The sequence below is a fragment of the Anabrus simplex genome, chromosome 5 (assembly GCF_040414725.1).
Source record: "Anabrus simplex isolate iqAnaSimp1 chromosome 5, ASM4041472v1, whole genome shotgun sequence".
Taxonomy (NCBI): domain Eukaryota; kingdom Metazoa; phylum Arthropoda; class Insecta; order Orthoptera; family Tettigoniidae; genus Anabrus; species Anabrus simplex.
In genome coordinates, this window is record NC_090269.1 from 422,711,835 (window position 1) to 422,736,411 (window position 24,577).

Sequence of the window (24,577 nt, forward strand, 5' to 3'; positions counted from 1 at the left end):
TGATTGAACATCATCTGTTGAGATGTCCCCTTCGGTGAGTGTTGATGCACATGACCCGACTTGTTACGTGTTTGTTCCTTTCCATTACTTATATTGACATGTTAGGATCTCTTTCTCCTTTTGTGTTTGTCCAGGTCTTTATCACCTAAATTAATCTCTCCCATTTCCCTGGGTCTTTTCTTGTAGGCCTACACTTCCCATATCAAGATTGTAAGGATGTTACTACTTAATACCATTAACCCTAGAACTGGCAATGTTAAATCTTGAGGTGGCAGCCATTTGGCAGCACTTACTTGTCTAAATAAAATATCCACGAGGTATGAAATAAATCTGTGTAGGGGTACCATGCCTGCCTCTTACCCGGAGGCCCCGGGTTCGATTCCCGGCCAGGTCAGGGATTTTTACCTGGACCTGAGGGCTGGTTCGAGGTCCACTCAGCCTACGTGATTAGAATTGAAGAGCTATCTGACGGTGAGATAGCGGCCCCGGTCTAGAAAGCCAAGAGTAACGGCCGAGAGGATTCGTCGTACTGACCACATGACACCTCGTAATCTGCAGGCCTTCGGGCTGAGCAGCGCTCGCTTGGTAGACCAAGGCACTTCAAGGGCTGTAGTGTGAACTGACACTAGGAACACGACGAAGACCCAGTGCAGTGGATTTGGTCAAAACTAGCAAAGAAAACTGCCAGGAACTTGATTCGGGCCTCTTACAGATAACAAACATATAAGAGACGCAAAGAGATAAAAATATACCAGTAATAAGGGCAAGAACGTAACTTTATTATGGAGAGGAAATCAAAAAAAGGTTGCTAGGTAAAACAAGGGAGCCAAAAATCAAATATGTAATATTAATATTATGTGGCCCATAATCAAAATACACCCGATTCATTGACTATAGCATCTCCACACACGCTTACCTTCATAAAAGATGTGATGAAAAGTTTGGTATAAGGACTTGGCATCTATCATAATTAATTAAATATGAATTCAGGTGGGTACAAAGCATTTCTTTGTAGCATATCAGGTCTAAAACAGCAACAAGTTTTGGGAGTAGGGCACCAAATCATAACATTCTCCCTTACAATTCCTCAGATAAGACATAAAACTCTCAACAATAAAAATCACGTCCCCCAAGAATCCAATATCATTAAGTAAAAAGAGCTTAAAACAGGAGAAGAGGGAAGAGTGCACCGAGCTCATTTATACTCGTAAAATAAATGCAAAGAGAAAAGGGGAAGTTACCATGGTTTCACGCCAAACAACAAAAATATCGAAAGGCAACCCGCAAAGAATATAACATATTAAACAAGAAAATAGGTAAAGAAAGCCAATGACGGCAATGTGAAACGAACAATAAATAAATTAGACATAAAAGGTTTCACGGACTCAAACGTCAGAACCACCCACGCTCACACATAGACCAAGAGATTAGGTCGCTGAGTAGAGGAACTTATAAAAACGTCAACACACAGCACATAACAAAATAAACAACCGCTCACGAGCTCAGACAGTATGAACCAGAAAGTGGTCCATCTTAAAGAGACGGAGTGTCTCCTACACCAAAACACAGAAAAACAAGCCAATCGCGTTGTTAGTTTGTATTCATACAACACCTATATCTGGTGGACATGAAATATACAGAACACGCGATAAAATAATAGAACATGAGCTCAAGCGGTATGTTAAAGAAGCGACATGAGAAAGGTATCAGCAGGCACACGCCAAATAATCTCATACACACACACACGAATCAGTGTCACCTTCTGTTCTCAAAAGAAACATAGTGAATCGGTAAAGGAAAATCAAAGTTAACACACGAATATATTAGAAAAACACGTAATGAGGGAAACTTTTCTAACCCAACCATGGTGAGCACAAAACGAAGCAATAATAAAACCAAGAGAAGATTAAAGAAAACTAAATACCTCAATTATATAAGCAATTCACATTCTCGAAAGGCCGAGATATGTACAAAGACATCTTGAATCTATTAAAATATCTTTTATATGCCACAAAGGCGACTTGGAAATCCAATCCTTCCATCTTCTCAAGTAAAAAATCTCCACCCTACCCACCCTGAAAGATAACCGAACAAGACGGGGTAGAAAAGAAATGCTTTGACCTATGCTAACGTATGAGATGCCATCTACCGGAATAAGGAAAGATTGCATAGTGGTAACAACACATGATGGGAAAGAGTAATAGTTTATAGATACAAGAGTTTGCTAGGAACGTGAAGACTTCAGAAAAAGCAAACGTACCATAAAATGATATGGTGCGGCTGAAGTGACATGGGGTTTATGAAATAAACCTATGTAGTTTCATATATCTACGTAAAGCTAATACACTGAGGATTGTCATGTTGACACGAAATTGCATAAATATAAGTTACTAAAATATACAGTCTGTTCAAAAAGAGGAATTCCCACATTCAAAATAATAATAATAATAATAATAATAATAATAATAATAATAATAATAATAATAATAATGTTGATCATATGTACGCAAATCTGAAACATGTCACAAACTGACATACACGAATTGTCAATAATGTTCCTCTAATGCATTAGCAAAAGTTTTGAAAATATTAGGGAAAATGTATTGGCATGTCTTGACCTTAGACCACTAATAGGTTGCTACATTGCAGGCTCGTCATCACTTTCATTTTTCCGATATTTGATGGGAAGAGATAACTGATTCAAATTCCAAATCCAACTTGGACGCTAATTTTCCGTAATGAAGAAGTCACATTTAAACGCATACCATACTAAAAATGTACAGCCAAAACTGGTTAGGACATTTTTGTGTGGATCGGAAAAAATAACATCCTAAAGAGGGAACGTGCTAAAAAATGAAAAACAATTACGCCGTTAAATTTAAGGTTAGGTTTGAACATAAAAATAATTATGATGAAAACAAAAAAACAAATGTTTACAATTATAATTAATGAACTAAAGAATGAAAAAATAAATTTTAAGAACACCAACATAGCAAAACATCATGAGAAAAAGTTCTTAGAGACGCGAACTATACACATCAATTAAAATTATGTTTAAATTTGTTGTAGGAATGTCCAACATCTGGGCGATTTGCATTCGTTTCATATGTGGATTAGCATCTGCTTTCTCAATAAACTTTAATTTTACATCATTTGTAAACTGTCTAGCTTTCATCTCCATAACTGAATGTCCTGCAAACCACTATGAGTAAGTACAGTAGGCCTAATTTATGTACATTGTTACACAATTCACTTCTATGTGTCTCTCTCTCTCGTCATCAGCCGGGTGTCGGCAGCTCTCCATTCTTCACGTTTCTCTGCATTCTTATTCAGTTCATAATAGGAATCACATCTCATGACATCTATTATTTTAGTTGTCGTGTACCGACCTCCCAAGGGTTCGAACTGGCAGACTGTCAGATGAACGGCAGCCAGGATTCGCAATCGAGATTCGATCTCAGAGTATCAGAGTAATAACCAGTAATACGGGACACCTTGTAGTGTCAGAACATTTGTATGTTACTTATATTAAGATTTAATATAATTAGAAGGAAGGAGGAACTTTTCAAGAAGTTACAAGTAGTGGAATGCATTAGTCACACAGAGAGCTTGTGAAACGAGCCTACGTAAACATGCTGACAACAGAGGATGTTTGCTTGTTTGTTTGCTTATTGACAAGCAGAGTCTAATATTCGGTACTGGAGCACGCGGCTTGCCAACAAAGAGATCAAAGCCAGTACAGTTTTACTCTAGTAAAGACAAGGAAACGAAAGTGCAAAGAGAAGGACAGAGACAGTAGTGCCCAGAGAGCAGCACCTCCTGGCAGAATTAGTTCATAATAGTAACTGAGGGCGCTACCTACAAGGCGATCAGCCAGGTAACGCCCATGGGCCCAACCTCTAAGAGAGTGGGAAGGGCCCGACCTTTGCTTTTAGGCGAGCAGATATAACTCTAAGCCAAGATGGCGCAGGGCTCTCTCTCGACCAGTAATTCGTACTCTTAAGACCAGGCTCTTTCGAGCAGTCAGTCGTGATAGTGAAGTTGTACACAATTGCCGCAGGGCTGAATTCGGACTTAGCGCGTAGCCGTAGGGTAGGCTCATGAAGCAAGCTCTCGTCAGACCAACGTATTCAGAACCTGTAAATGATTTTGTATATTGTGTACACAGTCGTCCTGGGTAATAAAGGACAATGAAGTTATTTCATCTTTTATTTCGGGAGTTGCGGGACAGACTTCGCACCTACATTTTACCTCCCTACTTTACCGCTCGGCAGGACAGGTAATACGCCAACCCCCAACCCCCAACAGCCTGGTGACCAACCAACTAGAATGTCTCGCAGGACAGGTAGGTCACGACATAGTCATGTACTCTAATCTTGATCATCATCATCATCATCATCATCATCATCATCATCATCATCTATAATTTCTTCCCATTATGGAACCCTCTATTATTTTCTTAAATAACCAATCATGTTTAAGTACATGACATGGTTGTCGCTCCCTGCAGCTGTAGACCGATGTGCTAAGGCCGTGAAATTAAGTTCTCTACCAAATTCTCACCCAGGCTAGTCGCTGCTGGTGCATATTACGCGCAAAGTGGCCGGGAACATAATTTAATTTTCTTATGGCAGGAATATTACGAATGTACTAAAGGGTGATGTAAATGTGCTATCCAGGTTTCTTTAACATGTATTTAAGAGGACATGGACTGGGACTTTGGATTAATGACATAATAAAAGGGAAACACGCTAGAGAGGTATGTCTTAACGAGTTTAGACTGTATATAAATAATCAAATTATACATACACAGAACTAAATAATTTGCATTCGAACGAAAAACCATGAAATAAAATGAAATAGAATAGCAAAGCAGAACCCGACGGTTTGTTTACAAACAAGACAGCAATGGCGCTCACACAGATGGTCAGAAAAATTGCACACATTTATTTCCGTGAACTTGCAGTCACTATGAATGAAACTGACCTCACAGCTGCTGTGGACATCAAGAACGACAAAACGAAAATTATCATGACATCTGTTGAAGAACTGAGGAAATTACATGATGAAATACGAACATGTCGAATATTTGACAATTGCCAGTCCTAGGGTTAAGTACCTCAGTTCTGGTTTACATAGGCTCTAAATGTACCTTGTTCCTGGAACAGGCAGGTCTACCGTTGGCTGGCCAACTGAAGAAGAACTGAAGAAGAAAATAATTGCATAGATTTAATACAGAGAACAATATGTGACACATAACAGTAAAAGTATTTTTGTGCACAGATACTTCAAATAAGGTGGAATTAACACAAGAAAACACACTCCCTTCTCATACATACATACATACATACATACATAATTCTTTGTAACAAACTGATCCTCAATTAGCAACTTCTTGTATGAACATGCGTGGATAGAGTACACTCAAAAGAAAATCATGGGTCCAAAATTTTTAACTTCAGCCTTTGTCAGTAGAGTAAGAACTTCAGCCCCATGCCTTTCTTTTGTGTGTACATAACTTCAGTTCTGGTTTACACAGGCTCAAACTGTACCTTGTCTCTGGAGTAGGCAGGTCCACCACTAGCTGGCCAAGTGAAGAAGACCTGAAGTAGAAAATAATTGTAAAGATTTAATACAACAGCTAACAATAAATGTGATATGATACATAACAGTACAAATATTTTTGTGCACTGTTAGTTCAAATGAGGTAGTATTAAAACAAGAGGACAGATACTCCTTTGTCATATATACATACAGTACATACATTTATCTTTGTAACAGAAACTGATCTTCAATTACCAACTTATCGTGTAACATGCGTGGATAGAGTACATGAGTCCAAAATTTTTGGCTTCAGCCTTTATCACTAGAGTAAGAATTTTGGACCCATGCTTTTCTTTTGTGTGTACGTAACTTCAGTTCTGGTTTACATAGGCTCAAACTGTACCTTGTCCCTGGAGTAGGCAGGTCCATCATCACCGGGCCAACCGAAGATGACCTGAAGAATAAAATAATTGTAGAGATTTAATACAATAGCTAACAATAAATGTGATGTGATACATAACAGTACGAGTATTTTTGTGCACTGTTATTGCCTGTCCAGAGTTAAGAGTGTACTGTAGCTCTTATGGCACTAGTGTTGCCGCATCTAGTGAGTGTAGCAGGACAGCTATTGTACTGCACTCAACACGAGTAGCACAACCCGCTGCCAGATGGAGTATCGGCAAGCTCCTCATCCGGCAGGAATTCAATCCTTTGCGAGACTATAATCTGCACCCTTTTACTCTACTTCCCACAAAAATGACAGAATTTGGGTAAACAGAAATGAACAGAAATGCAGAAGGCAAACAACTGCTTGATTTGTGCAGAAGAAATGGATTGATCATCAAAAATACCTTCTTCCAAAAACAGGAAAACCACAAGATAAGAAGATACAAGCTGGGATGGAAAACATAAGTCTCTCATCGCCTATATCATCACTAACAAAGGAGGAGGGAAATATGTAACTGATGTCAAAGTTATCCCCAGTGAGAGTATGGACAGTGATCATAGATTATTGATTCATCATCATCATCATCATCATCATCATTTTACAGTTACAGTTTCCCGGTACTGCTGGCGAGCCTCTTTCATTCTGTCTTATTGAGAAACGTTCCCTTCTTAATGATTCCTCCAGTGTCCTTCCCCGATCTGCAATGTCCATCTTTACGATGTCCATCCGGTGGGTTCTTGGTCTTTCCACCATCTGTTTCCCTGCCACATGTCACTCCAAGTTAACTTAGGCTGTCCTTGTTGGCTCCATCCTCATTACATGCCCAAACCACCTCAGTCTGGACATGGTGATCCAATCTAACAATGATGTAACAATCCCAGCTTCCTTCCAAACCACATCATTCCTCAACTTGTCCAGTTTGGTTTTTTGAATTGTGGACCTAAGGATTTTCACCTCGGATTCCTGCAACCTTGAAGAGTCTTTCTTAGTGAGAGTGCAGGTTTCAATACCATAGGTTAAGATTGGTATGAAGTACTGATTGATCACCAGCTTTGATTTTGTTGGTACTTTGAATATTGTTTGCAGACCTAATCATGTGGCTAACGCAACCCCAAAGAAAAGAAGAAAACGTAAAGTGCAGACTTGGAAATTAGAAGAAGCCAAGCTGAAAGAAGAATATAAAATAAGGATACAGAGACACTTACCAAAAGGGGAAATGAATACAGTAGACAAAGAATGGAAATTTTTAAAGATACTTTGGTGGGTGAAGCTGAAGACCTATGTGGAGTAACAGGATCGACCATGGAAGAAAAAGAGACACCTTGGTGGAATGACAGAGTCAGATTGGCTATAAAAGAGAGAAATTGGGCCAAAAAAAGATGCTAGACAAAGAAAAGCAAAGAGATGCACAAGATCCAGGTGGGCAAGAAAGGACTAAAGTACAGGAACTCTACAGTGCAAAAAACTTACAGCTAAGAGGAGAGTAAGAGAAGAGAAAGAGAAAAACTGGAATGAGTTTGTGGAAAAGCTGGAAGAGGACAGCAGAGGAAACAAGAAACTTCTGTACAGAGTAATTTTTTTTTTCTTTTCTAGGGGCTTTACGATTCACCGACACAGATAGGTCTTATGGCGACGACACAGAGTAATTAAAAACAAGCGAAATAACCTAGAAGACATCAAGGTAACAGAGCAGGACAATGGATCAGTAGTACGAGAGGAAGATGGAATGGAAGCACCTCAATGGAGAGGTATCAAATGTAATTCAAAACAGAGAAGAATGTGGAAAACGTGAAGAGCCCAGTAAAAATATGGAGCCACCAATCACATGGCTGGAGATAGAGAAGAGCCTTAAAAGTATGAAGAAAGGGAAAGCTGCAGGATTAGATGAGTTAAGTGTGGACATGTTGAGAGCAGGAGGAACCCCAGCAATCCAATGGCTATATAGACTCCTAAATGTAGTATGGCAGCAAAATACCATCCCAGAAGACTGGAAGAAAGGTATAACTGTACCTATATTCAAGAAAGGCAGCGGACTGAAATGTACTAACTACCGTGACATCACTCTACTCTCCCATGGACTAAAAGTTCTGGAAAAAATTATAAAGGATAGATTACGAGAAATTGTAGAATCACTTTTAGAAGAGGAACAATATGGGTTTAGGCCTGGAAGATCAACAATAGATCTTATATTTGCTGTCAGGCTGCTAATGGAAAAACATTGGGAAAAAGAGAAGCCTTTATATCTACTGTTCCTTGACTTCGAAAAGGCCTATAACAGCATACCACGGGAGCTTATTTGGAAGTGCCTGAGAAAGCTCAAAGTTCGAGACAGTCTAATTTTTCAAAAGTTAAGGTACTTTACGAGAAAACCAGAAGCTGAGGACAAGTCGGTTCTGGATTGTCAGACTGGTTTGAGACAAAAAGGGGAGTACAACAAGGTAGTGCTTTGTTGCCCCTATTATTTATCATAATAATAATAATAATAATAATAATAATAATAATAATAATAATAATAATAATAATAATAATAATGCTATTTGCTTTACGTCCCACTAACTACTTTTCGGTCTTCAGAGATGCCGAGGTGCCGGAATTTAGTCCCGCAGGAGTTCTTTTACGAGCCAGTAAATTTACCAACACGAGGCTGACGTATTTGAGCACCTTCAAATACCACCGGACTGAGCCAGGATCGAACCCGCCAAGTTGGGGTCAGAAGGCCAGCGCCTCAACCGTCTGAGCCACTCAGCCCGGCTATTATTTATAATTGGAATGGATACCATATTAACAACATAAGATTTACTTTACAATGGCGAAAAATGAAAGTATCCTCCTATTCAATACATCATATATTCCGTCATTAGACGGAGTAAACAAGTTCAGACATGTTTCGGCTCGTTTGAGCCATCTTCAGTGAAAAAATTAGGGGGGTTGGAAAAATTTACATAATATGAGTTGAAAAAATGCTATAAAACATAATGAAAGCGCAAATGAAAAAACAAACAAAAGAGAGCCTAGACGGAAACAAAATAGTACAAATATACAATATTTACATCAATATGCAGAGCAAAAAACAACTTAAAGCGACAAAATTCAGTGAAACAGGTGTTAATTTGAAATAATAATTGATACTAAAAACTGCGTTAACCTAAGAAACAAGGGAATGAGAAAACAAATCATTTGTAGTAGTATTAGTAGTAGTAGTAGTAGTAGTAGTAGTAGTAGTAGTATTCTTGAAGTGTCCACCATTTTTGCGTTAAAACTTATGGCTAATTGATTAAAACATTTCGAAGGTTTATTCTTGTGATAACTATATTGTTTGTTTCACCGTGTTCCTCTGCTGGTAGTATGAGTGTCTTGAAGTGACTTGGACACTGTCTTTGAAGAATTGGGTAGTTGTCCAGTGTTCAGTTCGAGGCACTACTATCAGTGCATACATAGCATTGCAAGTTTCAATTTTTACGCTGATCAAAACAACAAAAACATTTGCAAATGACATGTCCTTTTATACTACGTAACCCTTTTATAATCCAAGAAGAGAGGACTTATTTTACTTTTTTAATTGTATCATTTGTTTTAGACGGTCTGGTAAATTGGACAATTGTCACAACTGTACAATACTTCCCATTGTGATGTTTTAAGAACTATATTTGTAATTGTCAGCTGAGGATGACCCCTGAAGGGTCGAAACCGGTACTGTGAATGATAGTATGCAAACAAATGTATTGATAAGGTGGAGGCTTCAGTATCAATCTTATGTTGTAGCTACAATCAATATGGAAATGAAACTTATAGATTATGATACCATATTAAGGCGCTAAAAGAAAAGGGGCACAAAACTTAAAAGCACTTGCATTTGCAGATGATGTAGTAATTTGGAGTAACTCAGAGAAAGATGTGGAAGAGAGACTGCAGAGGTGGAGTCAAGAGTTTGAGAGATATGAATTAAACATCAACAAGGCTAAAACAGTGGTGTTGAAGGTACAGAAGGGTGACAATTAGCCAGAAATCATGCTAAATGGCACTAACTTGGACAGTGCCACAGAATTTAAGTACTTGGGTAGTATAATGTCCAAGGATAACTTAACTAAATATGAAGTAAACAGTCAAATCAGCAAAGCAATACATTTTTACCTCCAAAGAAGACAGCTACTGTGGGATAAACAAGTACCACTCAAAACAAAGATGACATTGTATAGATCATACTAAACCCCTATCCTCACATACAGCCTGGAAACCGCTACATTAACAAGAAAGGACAACTCGAAACTCCAAGCAGCAGAAATGAAGTTCTTACGCACAATGATCCAGAAGACCAGGAGGGATAAAATCAGGAATGAAACAGTCAGAGAAGACATAGGACTAGAAGACTCCTTACTCCAGAAGAAAAAAAAAGGCAAGACTGAAGTGGTTTGGTCATGTGAGAAGAATGAGTGCCAACAGGACTGCAAGAAAGGAGTATGAAAGAGAAATAAGAAGAAAGAGACCAGTGGGCAGACCTAGAGAAAAATGGACAGACTTAGTGAAGAAGGGTGTACAGGAGAGGGGTCAGGATTGGGAGCGCATTGTGAAAAAAAAAAATGGTTCATGGACCGAACAAAATAAAGGGGATCAAATACCACACCAGAGAAACTGGAGTTGGTCAACGATGATGATGACTTTTTAATAAAGACTGAGATATTCCATACGGAATAGGGGATCCGAGAATAGCAATTTATTTACATAACAATACTTAGAATGGATTATAAATACTGGGACAATTTACTATTTATTTTCATTGGAGTTTTAGTATGGTTCATGTTTGTGGGTTACTGTAGTCACGTCCTAGTTCGTGAACCATGGACAACGGCTGAGTGGCCTAGTAAGTAGTCCTGAGCGTCGGGATACCAGTTGCTATGGAATGGGAGTGGGCATCTCGGACATATTCAGTGTCCTGGCCCTCCTTGTGCTCAGGCGGCTAGGACTATACAATTCACCAGTGGTCCATAACTCGTTAGAGGAGAGATCCTCACTTGGACTATGTGCAAGTAGGGTAGCATCCTGCTTCATTAATTTACCGAGCTCAGAACATTTTAAGCAAGCCTCGGACCTATGGGAGTAACGGAGCCCCACTCCCATTTGACAGGCGAGGGACTCATTAGAAACAAATTGGCGAATGAAATGGAATTCAATGGGGAGCTATCAATATTAATGGGGCTTATGGGAGAAAGAAAGTAGAACAGGCTGAGTCAGCAAAAAGGCTGCATCTGGATGTGCTTAAGTGATGTGAGTAAGTGATATTCGGGTAAGGGGAGATAACGAGGAAGAGATAGGAAATTATATAAAGTGTACTTGACGGGTGTTAAAAAGGGAAGGGTAGAGTATGGGGTAGGACTGTTCATCAGGAATACTATTGCACGGAACATAGTTTCTGTTAGGCATGTAAATCAGCGAATGATGTGGGTAGATTTGGCAGTTGGAGGAATTAGGACTAGAATTGTGTCCGTGTATTCACCATGTGAGGGTGCACATGAGGATGAAGTTGACAAGTTTTATGAAGCATTGAGTGACATCGTGGTCAGGGTCAACAGCAAGGATAGAATAGTGCTAATGGGCAATTTCAATGCGAGAGTTGGGAATAGAACTGAAGGATATGAAAGAGTGATTGGTAAATGTGGGGAAGATATGGAAGCTAATGGGAATGGGAAGCGTTTGCTGGACTTCTGTGCTAGTATGGGTTTAGCTGTTACGAATACATTCTTCAAGCATAAGGCTATTCACCGCTACACATGGGAGGCTAGAGGTACCAGATCCATAATAGACTATATCTTAACAGACTTTCAATTCAGGAAATCTGTTACGAATATACGAATTTTCCGCGGATTTTTCGATGATACAGACCACTATCTGATCTGTAGTGAACTAAGTATCTCTAGGCCTAGGGTAGAGAAAGTGAAATCTGTTGCAAACGAATAAGAGGAAAAAATCTCCAGGATGAGGAAATTAGACAGAAGTACATGGATATGATTAGTGAGAAGTTTCAAACAGTAGACAGTAAGCAGGTTCAAGATATAGAAAGTGAATAGGTGGCATACAGGGATGCTGTAGTAGAAACAGCAAGGGAATGCCTAGGAACAACTGGGTGTAAAGATGGGAAAAGGCGAACATCTTGGTGGAATGATGAAGTGAGAGCAGCTTGTAAATGTAAAAAGAAGGCTTATCAGAAATGGCTCCAAACAAGGGCCCAGGCAGACAGGGATTTGTACGTAGATGAAAGAAACGGAGCGAAACAAATAGTTGTTGAATCCAAAAAGAAATCATGGGAAGATTTTGGTAACAACCTGGAAAGGCTAGGTCAAGCAGCAGGGAAACCTTTCTGGACAGTAATAAAGAATCTTTGGAAGGGAGGGAAAAAGGAAATGAACAGTGTTTTGAGTAATTCAGGTGAACTTCTAATAGATCCCAGGGAATCACTGGAGAGGTGAAGGGAATATTTTGAACATCTCAATGTAAAAGGAAATCGTCCTGGTGGTGTTGCGAACAGCCAAGCTCATGGGGAGGAGGAAAATAATGTTAGTGAAATTATGCTTGACGAAGTGGAAAGGATGGTAAATAAACTCCATTGTCATAAAGCAGCAGGAATAGATGAAATTAGACCTCAAATGGTGTATAGTGGGAAGGCAGGGATGAAATGGCTTCATAGAGTAGTAAAATTAGCATGGAGTGTTGGTAAGGTACCTTCAGATTGGACAAAAGCAGTAATTACACCTATCTATAAGCAAGGGAACAGGAAGGATTGCAACAACTATCGAGGTATCTCATTGATTAGTATACCAGGCAAAGTATTCACTGGCATCTTGGAAGGGAGGGTGCGATCAGTCATTGAGAGGAAGTTGGATGAAACCCAGTGTGGTTTCAGACCACAGAGAGGCTGTCAGGATCAGATTTTCAGTATGCGCCAGGTAATTGAAAAATGCTACGAGAAGAATAGGCAGTTGTGTTTATGTTTCGTAGATCTAGAGAAAGCATATGACAGGGTACCGAGGGAAAAGATGTTCGCCATACTGGGGGACTATGGAATTAAACGTAGATTATTAAAATCAATCAAAGGTATTTATGTTGACATTTGGGCTGCAGTGAGAATTGATGGTAGAATGAATTCTTGTTTCAGGGTACTTACAGGAGTTAGACAAAGCTGTAATTTTTCACCTTTGCCATTCGTAGTTTACATGGATCATCTGCTGAAAGGTATAAAATGGCAGGGAGGGATTCAGTTAGGTGGAAATGTAATAAGCAGTCTGGCTTATGCTGACGACTTGGTCTTAATGGCAGATTGTGCCGGAAGCCTGCAGTGTAATACCTTGGAACTTGAAAAGAGGTGCAATGAGTATGGTAAGAAAATTAGCCTCTCGAAGACTAAACTGATGTCAGTAGGTAAGAAATTCAACAGAATTGAATGTCAGATTGGTGATACAAAGCTAGAACATGTCGATAATTTCAAGTATTTAGGTTGTGTGTTCTCCCAGGATGGTAATATAGTAAGTGAGATTGAATCAAGGTGTCGTAAAGCTAATGCAGTGAGCTCGCAGTTGCGATCAACAGTATTCTGTAAGAAAGAAGTCAGCTCCCAGACGAAACTATCTTTACATCGGTCTGCTTTCAGACCAACTTTGCTTTACAGAAGCGAAAGCTGGCTGGACTCAGGATATCTTATTCATAAGTTAGAAGTAACAGACATGAAAGTAGCAAGAATGATTGCGGTACAAACAGGTGGGAACAATGGCAGGATGGTACTCGGAATGAGGAGATAAAGGCTAATTTAGGAATGAACTCAATGGATGAAGCTGTACGCATACACTGGCTTCGGTGGTGGGGTCATGTGAGGCGAATGGAGGAGGATAGGTTACCTAAGAGAATAATGGACTCTGCTATGGAGGTAAGAGAAGTAGAGGTAGACCAAGACGACGATGGTTAGACTCGGTTTCTAAAGATTTAAAGATAAGAGGTATAAAACTAAATGAGGCCACAACACTAGTTGCAAATCGAGGATTGTGGCGACATTTAGTGGATTCACAGAGTGTTGCGGACTGAACGATGAAAGGCATAACAGTCTATAATGATAATGTATGTATGTATGTATGTGTATGGAATTTTAGTTACATATGGTAAGGCTATGAAAAAACAATTGAAATGATATGAAAGCTAACCTGAGTCATCTGTCAGCAAAGTTTAATATGTAATATGGCAATATATGCTCCAAGGTCCATGTAGGCAGTGACAGGATACAAGTCATCTGTCACAGCGACACATACACAGATCACAGTGAGTCACTTTCATTCACAGAGGCGTAAAGAATACCCAGAAATAACACGTAACTTTAATCTTATCATATGAAACTTCACATATTTTATTACAAGCGCTGATGAAAGAAAGTAAACATATATTCAGTGCCATAACATATATTGGACAATGAAAAGCAAATTCTACAGACTGAGGTAGGAAATTTGCAAGAATCTACTGTTAAAAATATTTCTCACAATAATCACTATCCAGCGTCAGCGACTTATCTTACACAAAAACACACGCTTCTCATTAGGCACAAATTCGTATAATTTATCTGCATGAAAGTTCTGTCACATACATTATTGCAGGTGAGTAGAAAATAATAATAATCATCATATCACAAGTTCTCAGAAACGTACAGCAGCGTGAATGGGAAGTTTTCATATCAGAGACAGACACTGGGAAATTCTTAGTTAAAACGCAACACATGTACAAGACCGCAATCTTACCTCCAGACAACATTATTCCTGCAGCCCAATGTCCTGCAAGTCATCGTCTAGCTGCTCATCTTCTTGATTTTGGTCACTTGTTCTTCCAAAGAGCTGTCCTCCAACCTTATTATGAGAGTCTCTGTGTCATCCTTGAGATTATCTGCAGTTCACATCTCTGCCTCAACCATCTTCACATGCTGAACATAATCACTCAAATTTTCTACACTTACACTTTCAAACCCTTCTTGAATGAGCTTCTGCATGTCCCCTGTTTTGAAAGTAGTATTGTTCATACTAGTGTCATATTTCACCTGAGCCCACACAAGTTCGATCGGATTTAACTTGCAGGTCAGTCAAAGAACTGTATGTCCCATTATCATAGCCATTTTGTCGTGACATATGCATCATATGTGTTTTTCTTTACTAATGATGTTCATCAGACCAGTCTTCAACATGTCCTCACTGTATGCAATACCATACGATTTAAGCCACTCCTGCATACGCTCTTTCTTCCATGACTTAGTTGTTAATTTCTGTTTTGTTTTTTTTTGGCTGTGGTAGGAAGCATTGTTAATGACTAGTACCAACTGAAGTGCGAGATTTGCGAGAATCCGTTCTTTAAAACACTTTTCAAAACAATCACCATCCATTACATCATGAGCCACAGCAGTGTTTCTTACACAAATATACAAGCTTCGCATTCGTTACTTGCATGCACTAACGCTAATCGTGACCCACGACCTGTAGGCACCCACAAACCACTGGAAAGTCCCACTAAAAATGCCTGCCGCGGACTGTTTATGGACTTATCCACCCATGCCTTTTGCACTGTTATGTCAGTAACTAATGATTCATCTGTGAACGAAGTTACCATTCTCATTATGGAATTTCTTTACTTGTGATAAATACCTATGGCGCCAAGTCACGACATCGTCTCTTTCAATCAACATGGTTTTCCCCTCCGTTTGTAAATCAAATCCATTTCTTTAAGTAGGACGTGGAGTGTTGATCTTTTAAAATCTGGGAGATCTGGATCTCCGACAACCGACAGAATAGAGTTTAGTGTTCGGGGTCGATTATTAATTAAAAACTTGCGCATTTTCCGTATAACTGTGCTCCGTACAAAGTCATATTTCAATTGTGTTTCCTCTCGTTATTTTCGGTGTTCTCTTGTCTGGTGACACCCAAGGACCCTTGATAAACTCGACAGAAACTTTAAACACCGTGCTTCTTGAAATGCTGCATGCTTCAGCGTTTTCCTTCACTGTCCAATCCTCACTTCTCTCCCGAATCTTGGTCTTTATATAATTTTAGACATTAGAAACTATCTGTCGCTCTCTGTGCCTTAAAATGTCCCCAGGTTTAAGTTTCACAAACAGAACATCAGCCATTCCTTTAATGCCACTTACTTATGCGATACCCAGGTCACTATTATTTTTGTATTACAAAAAACGATCCTTACACTCCAACACTGTTTCAAATATCTTGGAGAGATATGGACTTGTGCATTCAGCGCAGCCCTAAGGCATGTACTACAGCACACGCTCTGTTCCATACAGCGCGCGGACACTGCTGTTGGGTAAATTAGAAAATCATGTTGCATATCAAGAATGTATGAATTACATGTCACTAAATGAATGCCGAGGATCATGTAACCTACTAAATAAGACAGCTAAGATCCAGTTTTAAAGACCTCAAAGTCATCCATTCTGGGGGAGTCCACTAAATGTAAAAGCCCAAAAGAGCCCATAATACACACTTAACTCTGGACGCACAAAAGTTCAAATGAGGTAGAATTAACACAAGATGACAGAAACTCTGTTGTCATACATATAAAATTCTTAGGATCAAAAACTAACCTTCAATTAGCAACTTATCGTATGAACATGCGTGGATAGAGTACACCCAAAAGAAAAGCATGGGTCCCAAAATTTTGGCTTCAGCCTTTGTCAGTAGAGTAAGAACTTTGGACCCATGCCTTTCTCCTGTGTGTAGGTAACTTCACTTCCGGTTTACATAGGCTCAAACTGTACCTTGTCCCTGGAGTAGGCAGGTCCACCAGTAGCTGGCCAACTGAAGAAGAACTGAAGAAGAAAATAATTGTATAGATTGAATACAACAGCTAACAATAAATGTGATGTGATACATAACAGTACGAGTATTTTTGGGCATTGTTAGTTCAAATAATGTGGAATTAACCCAGAAGAGGACAGATACTCCTTTGTCATATACATACTGTAATACATCTTTTTAATAGAAACTGAGCACAATTAGCAACTTATTATGTAACATGTGCGGATAGAGTACACTCAAAAGAAAGTCATGGTTCTAAAATTTTTGGCTTCAGCCTTTGTCAGTAGAGTAAGAACCAAAGAGGATAGAATAGAATAGAGATGAAACTCAATGATAAATTTCGGTTCCAATCTACTTGGCGCTAGTAGTTTTAGTCTCTTTTCTGAGATAGCGCCACAGTGTGCATTCTGGTGCAATACCTTAGTATTACTTTCAACAGATAGCGCGGAGAATTAACATCCGGCGCAGTGACGCACATCCGGGTATGCTTACGGCTCCTCCCCCCTCCTTTCCCTGCCCCTCGCCCCCACCCCTCCCAAACTGCGATAATAATGCAGTTCTACTACTTCCATGCCCAATACATTGTAATTCATATATTTTTATTTCCAAGTACTTACTACGTGTAAATAATGATCTGATACCCCTAGTTTGTATGGCATACTATGTTACTGAGAACATAACCACACACCTCAAAGCAGCTTTAACTTCAAATGAATGATTGACACATTAACACAAAGCTGATATTATAACAAATAAGAAATCCCTTCGAAAGCAAGACAATAGAGCACACCATACACAAGACAATGGGGTATCACATCAATATCCAAGTACCACATGAAAATAAAAATAACAGAATTAAATGCACTGAGACAGGAAATATATAGAACTACATTAATAGAACCATTCAGCTTTCAGCCCCTGATGTGTACTCAAACAGGAAATACAGGATTTCAGGAGGACTGGCGAAGATATATTTCAAATAACCAAGCACAAGGAACAAAGATTTACATCACAAGCACATGAGCACTTGGAATTGAAACAACACAAATACTGTAGCATCATGGGAACTATCGATTAAAATCGATATAAGTTTGAACAAGGTTAGTCGATTGGGTAAAGTCGAATTTGATGCAATTCAGCAATATTATCTCCACAATGCTCGACGTTTTATGAATAATTAATTTGTGAGAAGTGCCCACTGATTGAGGTTAGACTTGAAAAACTTTAAATACTTCACTTCGAGACAAAGTGCCTTTAATTATTAACAACGCTCATTTTATGCTTACTTGCGTGCCATCTACAGAACGTGTATATAACTATTTACACGTTATGAATGACCTCCAGCGCCATCTAGAAAAAGAGACTGAAACTACCTGAAGCTGGCTACAGATTGGAACCAAAAGCCCTATTAGAGTTTCACCCCCCTGGTAAGAACTTTGGCGCCATGCCTTTCTTCTGTGTGTAGGTAACTTCAGTTCTGGTTTACATGGGCTCAAACTGTACCTTGTCCCTGGAGTAGGCAGGTCCATCAGTAGCTGGCCAACTGAAGACGACCTGAAGAAGAAAATAATTGTATAGATTTAATACAACAGCTAACAATAAATGTGATATGATACATAACAGTACGAGTATTTTTGTGCACTGTTAGTTCAAATGAGGTAGAATTAACACACAAGAGGACAGACTACCTTAATACATACAGTAGAAGTCCGTTATAGCGAGAATTCATAACAGCGAAAAATTTACTCGTTATAACAGATTGTCTTTATATCCGATTTTTCGTAATAGTCGGGGGGGGGGGGGGGGGGACGACAACGATGGCCATACACATTAAAATTGGTATGAAACGACAACCAGTTTGTTCAAAACTTGCGTTTTCACGAATGATATCCACACTATGGCTTACTCATTTGTTATCTGATACTGCATGATAGTATATGTTTAATTTCATTCTGAAAAAATTACAGTATCACTCCAAAGGCCTATATGCATCACGAAAACATTTCAAGCGCATGTAGAGAAATTATGACCACCTTGCTATGAACTTACATGGGAATATTCCGAAATGTAACTAAACGCAAGAAAATATAAACTATCCAGTGAAATCTGTGATGTACTCTATCATACCTTGAGATGAATCACATTCTTACTTAATTTCAGCACATAACATGAAAATTAAGCCATCGTTTGTTTCAGCCTTTATTTCTAATGAGTTAACAATTGCTATCAGCCAGGTCATTTATGCATTTATTACGAAAACGTGTTATCCTCTTTCATATTTTTCCCCCATTTAGATAACAGCAGTCAACGGGTATTACTAATCGACTCCAACATCGCTTTCGAATGTTGACGAGAGAGCTCGCAAGTGTAGATAGGGAGAAAACTATACTGTTCGATGATCGATGGCATTTTGTGGCAAATATTTTTCTTATTCAAACAGCGTCACCTAACTTAACTTGACCATACTATATGTATCATGAAAACATATTCCAAGCACTAGTAGAGAACTGATAACACCTCACTATAAATTTATATGGGAATAGCCTCTCTGAAATGTAACCAGATGTGAGAAAATATTAACTAACCTCTGAAATCAGTGATGCGCTCTGCCATATCTTGAGGTGTATTGCATTCATACTTAATTTCAGTGTAGAGTATTACGATTATGCGATCGTTTACTTAGCCTTTATTTCTATCGACCACGTTATTTATATTTCTTATGAAAAAATGTTCTCTTCTTTCTTTCTTTAGGGAACAGTGGCCGATGGGTATTACTAATCAACTCCGAAAAGGCCTTCGAATGTCGACGAGAGAGCTCACAAGTGCTCACAACGAGAAAACAATATGGTTGCTTTACGTTGCACCGACACAGATAGGTCTTATGGCGAGAAAACAATATTGAAGGTCGCACTTTGTGGCAAACGCTTCAACTTTCTTATTCAAACAGCGTCAGCCTACTTATGTATACCGCGCATGTACCATGAAAATATATATCAAACGCCAGTGAAGTGATATTCTTCTCGCTATAAATTACATGGAAATAGCATACAATCTAACCTCTGAAATCAGTGATGCGCTCTGCTATATCTAGAGGTGTATCCCATTCTTACTTAATTTCAGTGTGGAGTATTTATTTAGCCTTTCTTTCTAACAAGTTAACAATCGCTATCGACCATGTTATTTATATATTTATTACGAAGACATGTTGTCTTCTTTCATTTCCGATTTTCTTTATGGAACGGCAGTTGACGATGGGTATTGCTAATTGACTCCAACATCGCCTTTGAATGTCGACGAGAGAGCTCGCAAATGCACATAGCGAGAAAACGATACCGAAGGTCGCATTTTGTGGCTTCAGCTTTCTTATTCAAACAGTCAGCTAACCTAACTGCGTATGTACCATGAAACATATATCAAGTGCGAGTAGAAAGTTGATAACATCCTCACTGTAAATTTAAATGATAATAGCCGTTCCAAAATTTAACCCGACGCGAGAAAATATAAACTAACTTCTGAAATCAATTATTCATTCTGCCGTATCTTGAGGTGTATCCGATTCTTACTTAACTGCACTATTTACCATTAAAAATACGAGATTGTTCACTTCAGGTTTTTTTTAACAAGTTAACTGCTATCGGACACATTTACGCGCTTATTACAAAAACATGTTCTCCTATTTCATCTCCATTCTTCTTTACAGAACAGCAGTCGACGGGAATTACTAACTGACTCCGACATTGCCTTCGAATGTCGTCGAGAGAGCTTACTAGTGGACATAGGAAGGAAACGATATCGAAGATAATCAGTCGCATGCAATATAATGGCTGGGTGCATAAAAATTGGTAAAATCACTCGTAATAACGGATGCGTCAGTGATAAGGCTCTCGCTGTAACCGAAGGATGATACACTGTTTAATATAGGGATTTTGAAGGGGCATAAACAAAACTGACATTATAAAGGGGTTCTCGTTATATGCCGCACTTGCTATAGCAGGCTTCTCCTGTACATAAATAGTTCTTTGTAACAGAAACTAACCCTCAATTAGCAATTTATCCCGTAAGCACGAGTTCATAGTACAGTACACTCAAAAGAAAGACATGGGTCGAAAACTTCTGGTTTCAGCCTTTGTCAGTGATGATGATGATGATGATGATGATGATGAAGCTTGTTGTTTTCAAAGGGCCCTAACATCTAGGTCATCGGCCCGTAATGGTACGAGGTGGACGACATAATATGATAATTAAAATTTTAATATGTATCTGCCCAAAATCCCATGGCAGTACAACCCTTAAAGGGCCTTGGCCTACCAAGCAACCGCTGCTCAGCCTGAAGGCCTGCAGATTACGAGGTGTCGTGTGGTCATTATGACGAATCCTCTTGGCCGTTATTCTTGGCTTACGAGACCAGGGCCGCTATCTCACCGTCAGATAGCTCCTCAATTCTAATCACGAAGGCTGAGTGGACCTCAAACCAGCCCACTGGTCCAGGTAAAAATCCCTGACCTGGCCGGGAATCGAACCTGGCGCCTCCGGGTAAGAGGTAGGCACACTACCCTCACACCACAGGGCCGGCTAATATGTATCCACTGACTAGAATTTAAAACAAATTATGATGAACAACGATTGTGAGTTTAAAAAAATCAGTGCATCTAATTTCACAATGCCTTATTTTCAGTAAAATGATACATGACAGATTAGAGTAGAATAAGACATTGCCTTAAAATGCAATACAGTACAACCTCGTTAATTCGAAGTCCGTGGGACTCAAAAATCAGACTTCGAATTACGTGATTTCGAATTAACCGCCAATTCGCAATTCAGAAGTACCAACAATTGCCGCGTTACAAAATATTCTAAGGCCCGTTACTGCATGCAGTTAACCTTGATTCACAGTTTATACCTTTTAAATGCCATAAAAAAAGAACTCTCCAAAATGTATCCAAGAAGGTGCATTTACAGTATTCAAATAATGCACTCTGATATCTCGCTGGTAAACAGAACCTCACGCAACGAAAGAAAGAAAAAAAGCACGATTCAAAGGCGAGGAGAAATCTATGCTGGCTCCCATGTGCAAGTGCTTTATTAATTGGATTACTATACTGCATGCATTTTAGATGCCCTTAAAATCGAACTTTCCTATGACTCTATCCTTGTATGATTTCCCGCCATGGCACTTCTCTCGTACTTCAGAAATATAAACACTTGTTGCGTCACAAAGTATTCTAAGACCCATTAATACATGCAATCACCTCGATTCACAGTTTAAACCTTTCAAATGCTATGGAAAAAACTATTTCCGAAATGTATCCAACAAGGTGCATTTACAATGTTCAAATAATGCACTTCGATAAACCACTGACAAACATAACCTCACACAACGAAAGAAAAAAATAGCACAATTCAAAGACGAGGATAAATGATGCCGGTTCCCCTGTGCAAATGCATTATTTTTTGGATTTCTGTACTGTTTGCATTTTCAGATGCTTTGTACTGGCATGGAAACTGCCCGACGCCCTTAAAACATTGTGCTTATCGAACTTTCCTATGACGAGGGGATAAAGTATCTCGCTTCCATGTGCATTGCAACGCACTACTATGACCCCCATCCTTCACCATCGTATGATTTCCCAGCTGGCAATTTCTCCTTTAACACCATACGACCGTTTGGGCTCGCATTAAAATAAAGCAATGCAGTTTCACCGGTAATGACAATATTGTTCGGTGCCTACGAATCTATTATATAAGCCACGTTTTTTTTTTTCAACTGTCGGCGTCACCAGCGTTTGCGGATTCTGTTTTTCCGCGTGATATTACGGCGTTCTGTAAAAGGTTAAATACAAAAGAATTCCGATTTAATTCAACTTAGCAATCATGAAGCGCACTGTAGACCCAGCAAAGTGAGTAAGTGTGGAAAGCTACCCCTTCACGTTTCGGGACGCGCGTTCTATTATGACGCGGAGCGGATAAATTTTGAGTTGAAATTACTCTGTAACATATTGTTTTAAAATGTAAAGGCAGTTTTGAATTAAAAAGTCTGAATTTCGGTAATGGGGCCGACATTGTATTTCGAATTACGAATTATCCGTATTTCGAATTAAACAATTGAAATAACACGCAAAACTGCATCTCATGTTTCCGGGAACGAGAGCTTCTTCGAATTAGGCGGGATTTTGAATTAACCGATTTCGAATTATCGAGGTTCTACTGTATCATGCAAATTAATATTTTAAAAACCCATTGAAATATACAAATACAAACTAAAACAGAGTCAACAGAATAGAAAGTAGTGAACAATAATACAAAGAATAATAGGAAATAGTATGTTTATATATGATAAAACAACCCATTATCCCTCATAAAACCGATGACAATGTCTGCTGACTAATCGTCATCTCGGAGGATGAGGGAGATGGTACTCTGCAGTTTTAGACTATGGTGTAGATCACACAGGTCCACGGACTCTGGAAGGATGTATACCACTGTAAGATAATCGCCACAAGTACACATCGGAGAAGGTTCTCCTTTCAATAAATAGGAGTGCGTTACTATACCGTGGCCAATCCGAAGACGACATAACACCACTGCTTCCCTCCAAGAAGCCCGAAGAGAAGTCCTCCATACCGTCGTTGGTCCTTTTATCCCTCTCAGTTTATATGGCAATGGGGTGGCCTGCCACTCCATCTCCCAATGGAACATAACCAAATGTCTCAGCAGAGAGCCTTGAACCATCCGTGAAAACGATGACTGAATCTGGATACCGGCCAACAATGGACAGGAAGAACCTCCGATAAATCGAGGGGTCTGTGTTCTCCTTCGGGCCAGTGTGCAGATCCAGGATTATTTCAGGTCGTCGTATTATCCACGGAGGTACCCCACTTGGTTGTCTGACAAGGCAGGGAACCAAAGGTACATCAAACAATCTGTGACTGCTATCCAAACGTATTGCAACTGGCCGTGTTGCTCGAGGATAAGCAGTGTACAGCCGACGGTTTCCATTGTAGAATACGTAAAGATAGATTGGGTGAAGTGGCATCTGCCGCAAATTTGCAGCATAGGACAGAAGCATTTGCTGGTACCTCAGGTGTAAAGGCGGCACACCAGATTCAGCGAGCAGGATAGTAAAGGGGCCTGTTCGAAAAGCTCCCATTGCCAACCTAACTCCGCTGTGGTGGATGCTATTAAGTGTCGGAAGAACGCTTTGCCTTGCTGATCCATATGCAGCACTGCTGTAGTCTAACCTGGATAAAATATGTGCCCCTAAAATCGTAGGAGCACTGCGTGGTCTGCCCTAGAAGAAGTGCAGCTAAGGAACTTCAAAATATTCAGCTTCTTAGTGCATTTTACTTTTAACTGACGTACGCGAGGTTTCCACGATAATATGCTACCAAAAAGGAGCACAAGAAATCGGTGTCAACTACAGAAAGAGTGACATTCCCTAAGAAAAGCTTAGGATAGGAGTGGAAGAGTGGCGCTTCTGGCAAAAGTGTACAACAGAGGTCTTTGCTGTTGAAAACCGACCGAAAGCCATGTTCTAAAGTCCACAGTTCCATTCTCCTAATAGCTTGCTGTAACTGTCGCTCCGTGGCTGCCATATATTGCGAGCTATAATGCAGAGGAAAATCATCCACATATAGTGACGGTATTACTGCTGAACCAGCAGCAGTGACAATACCATTTATAGCAATCAAGAACAGAGTGACACTAAGAACCGATCCTTGTGGGACTCCATTTTCTTGAACGTGGTATTGCGAATATGCCCTCC

At 39.5% G+C, this 24,577-nt stretch overlaps 1 protein-coding gene across 3 annotated transcripts in view; it reads right to left on the minus strand.

Annotated features, from left to right (window-relative positions):
* The window catches only part of LOC136875033 (zinc finger protein 362), a 76,766-nt gene that overhangs the window by 12,748 nt on the left and 39,441 nt on the right, over positions 1–24,577 (minus strand). The window contains exons 4-8 of one of the 3 annotated variants that reach the window (XM_067148753.2): positions 18,319–18,369; positions 16,776–16,826; positions 5,948–5,998; positions 5,553–5,603; positions 5,153–5,203 (exon numbers count right to left, since the gene is read on the minus strand). In XM_067148753.2, the coding sequence (XP_067004854.2) occupies positions 5,153–5,203; positions 5,553–5,603; positions 5,948–5,998; positions 16,776–16,826; positions 18,319–18,369 (255 nt within the window). The remainder of the gene's footprint in view (positions 1–5,152; positions 5,204–5,552; positions 5,604–5,947; positions 5,999–16,775; positions 16,827–18,318; positions 18,370–24,577) is intronic. The other 2 variants (XM_067148755.2, XM_067148754.2) reach the window with 2 other exon arrangements.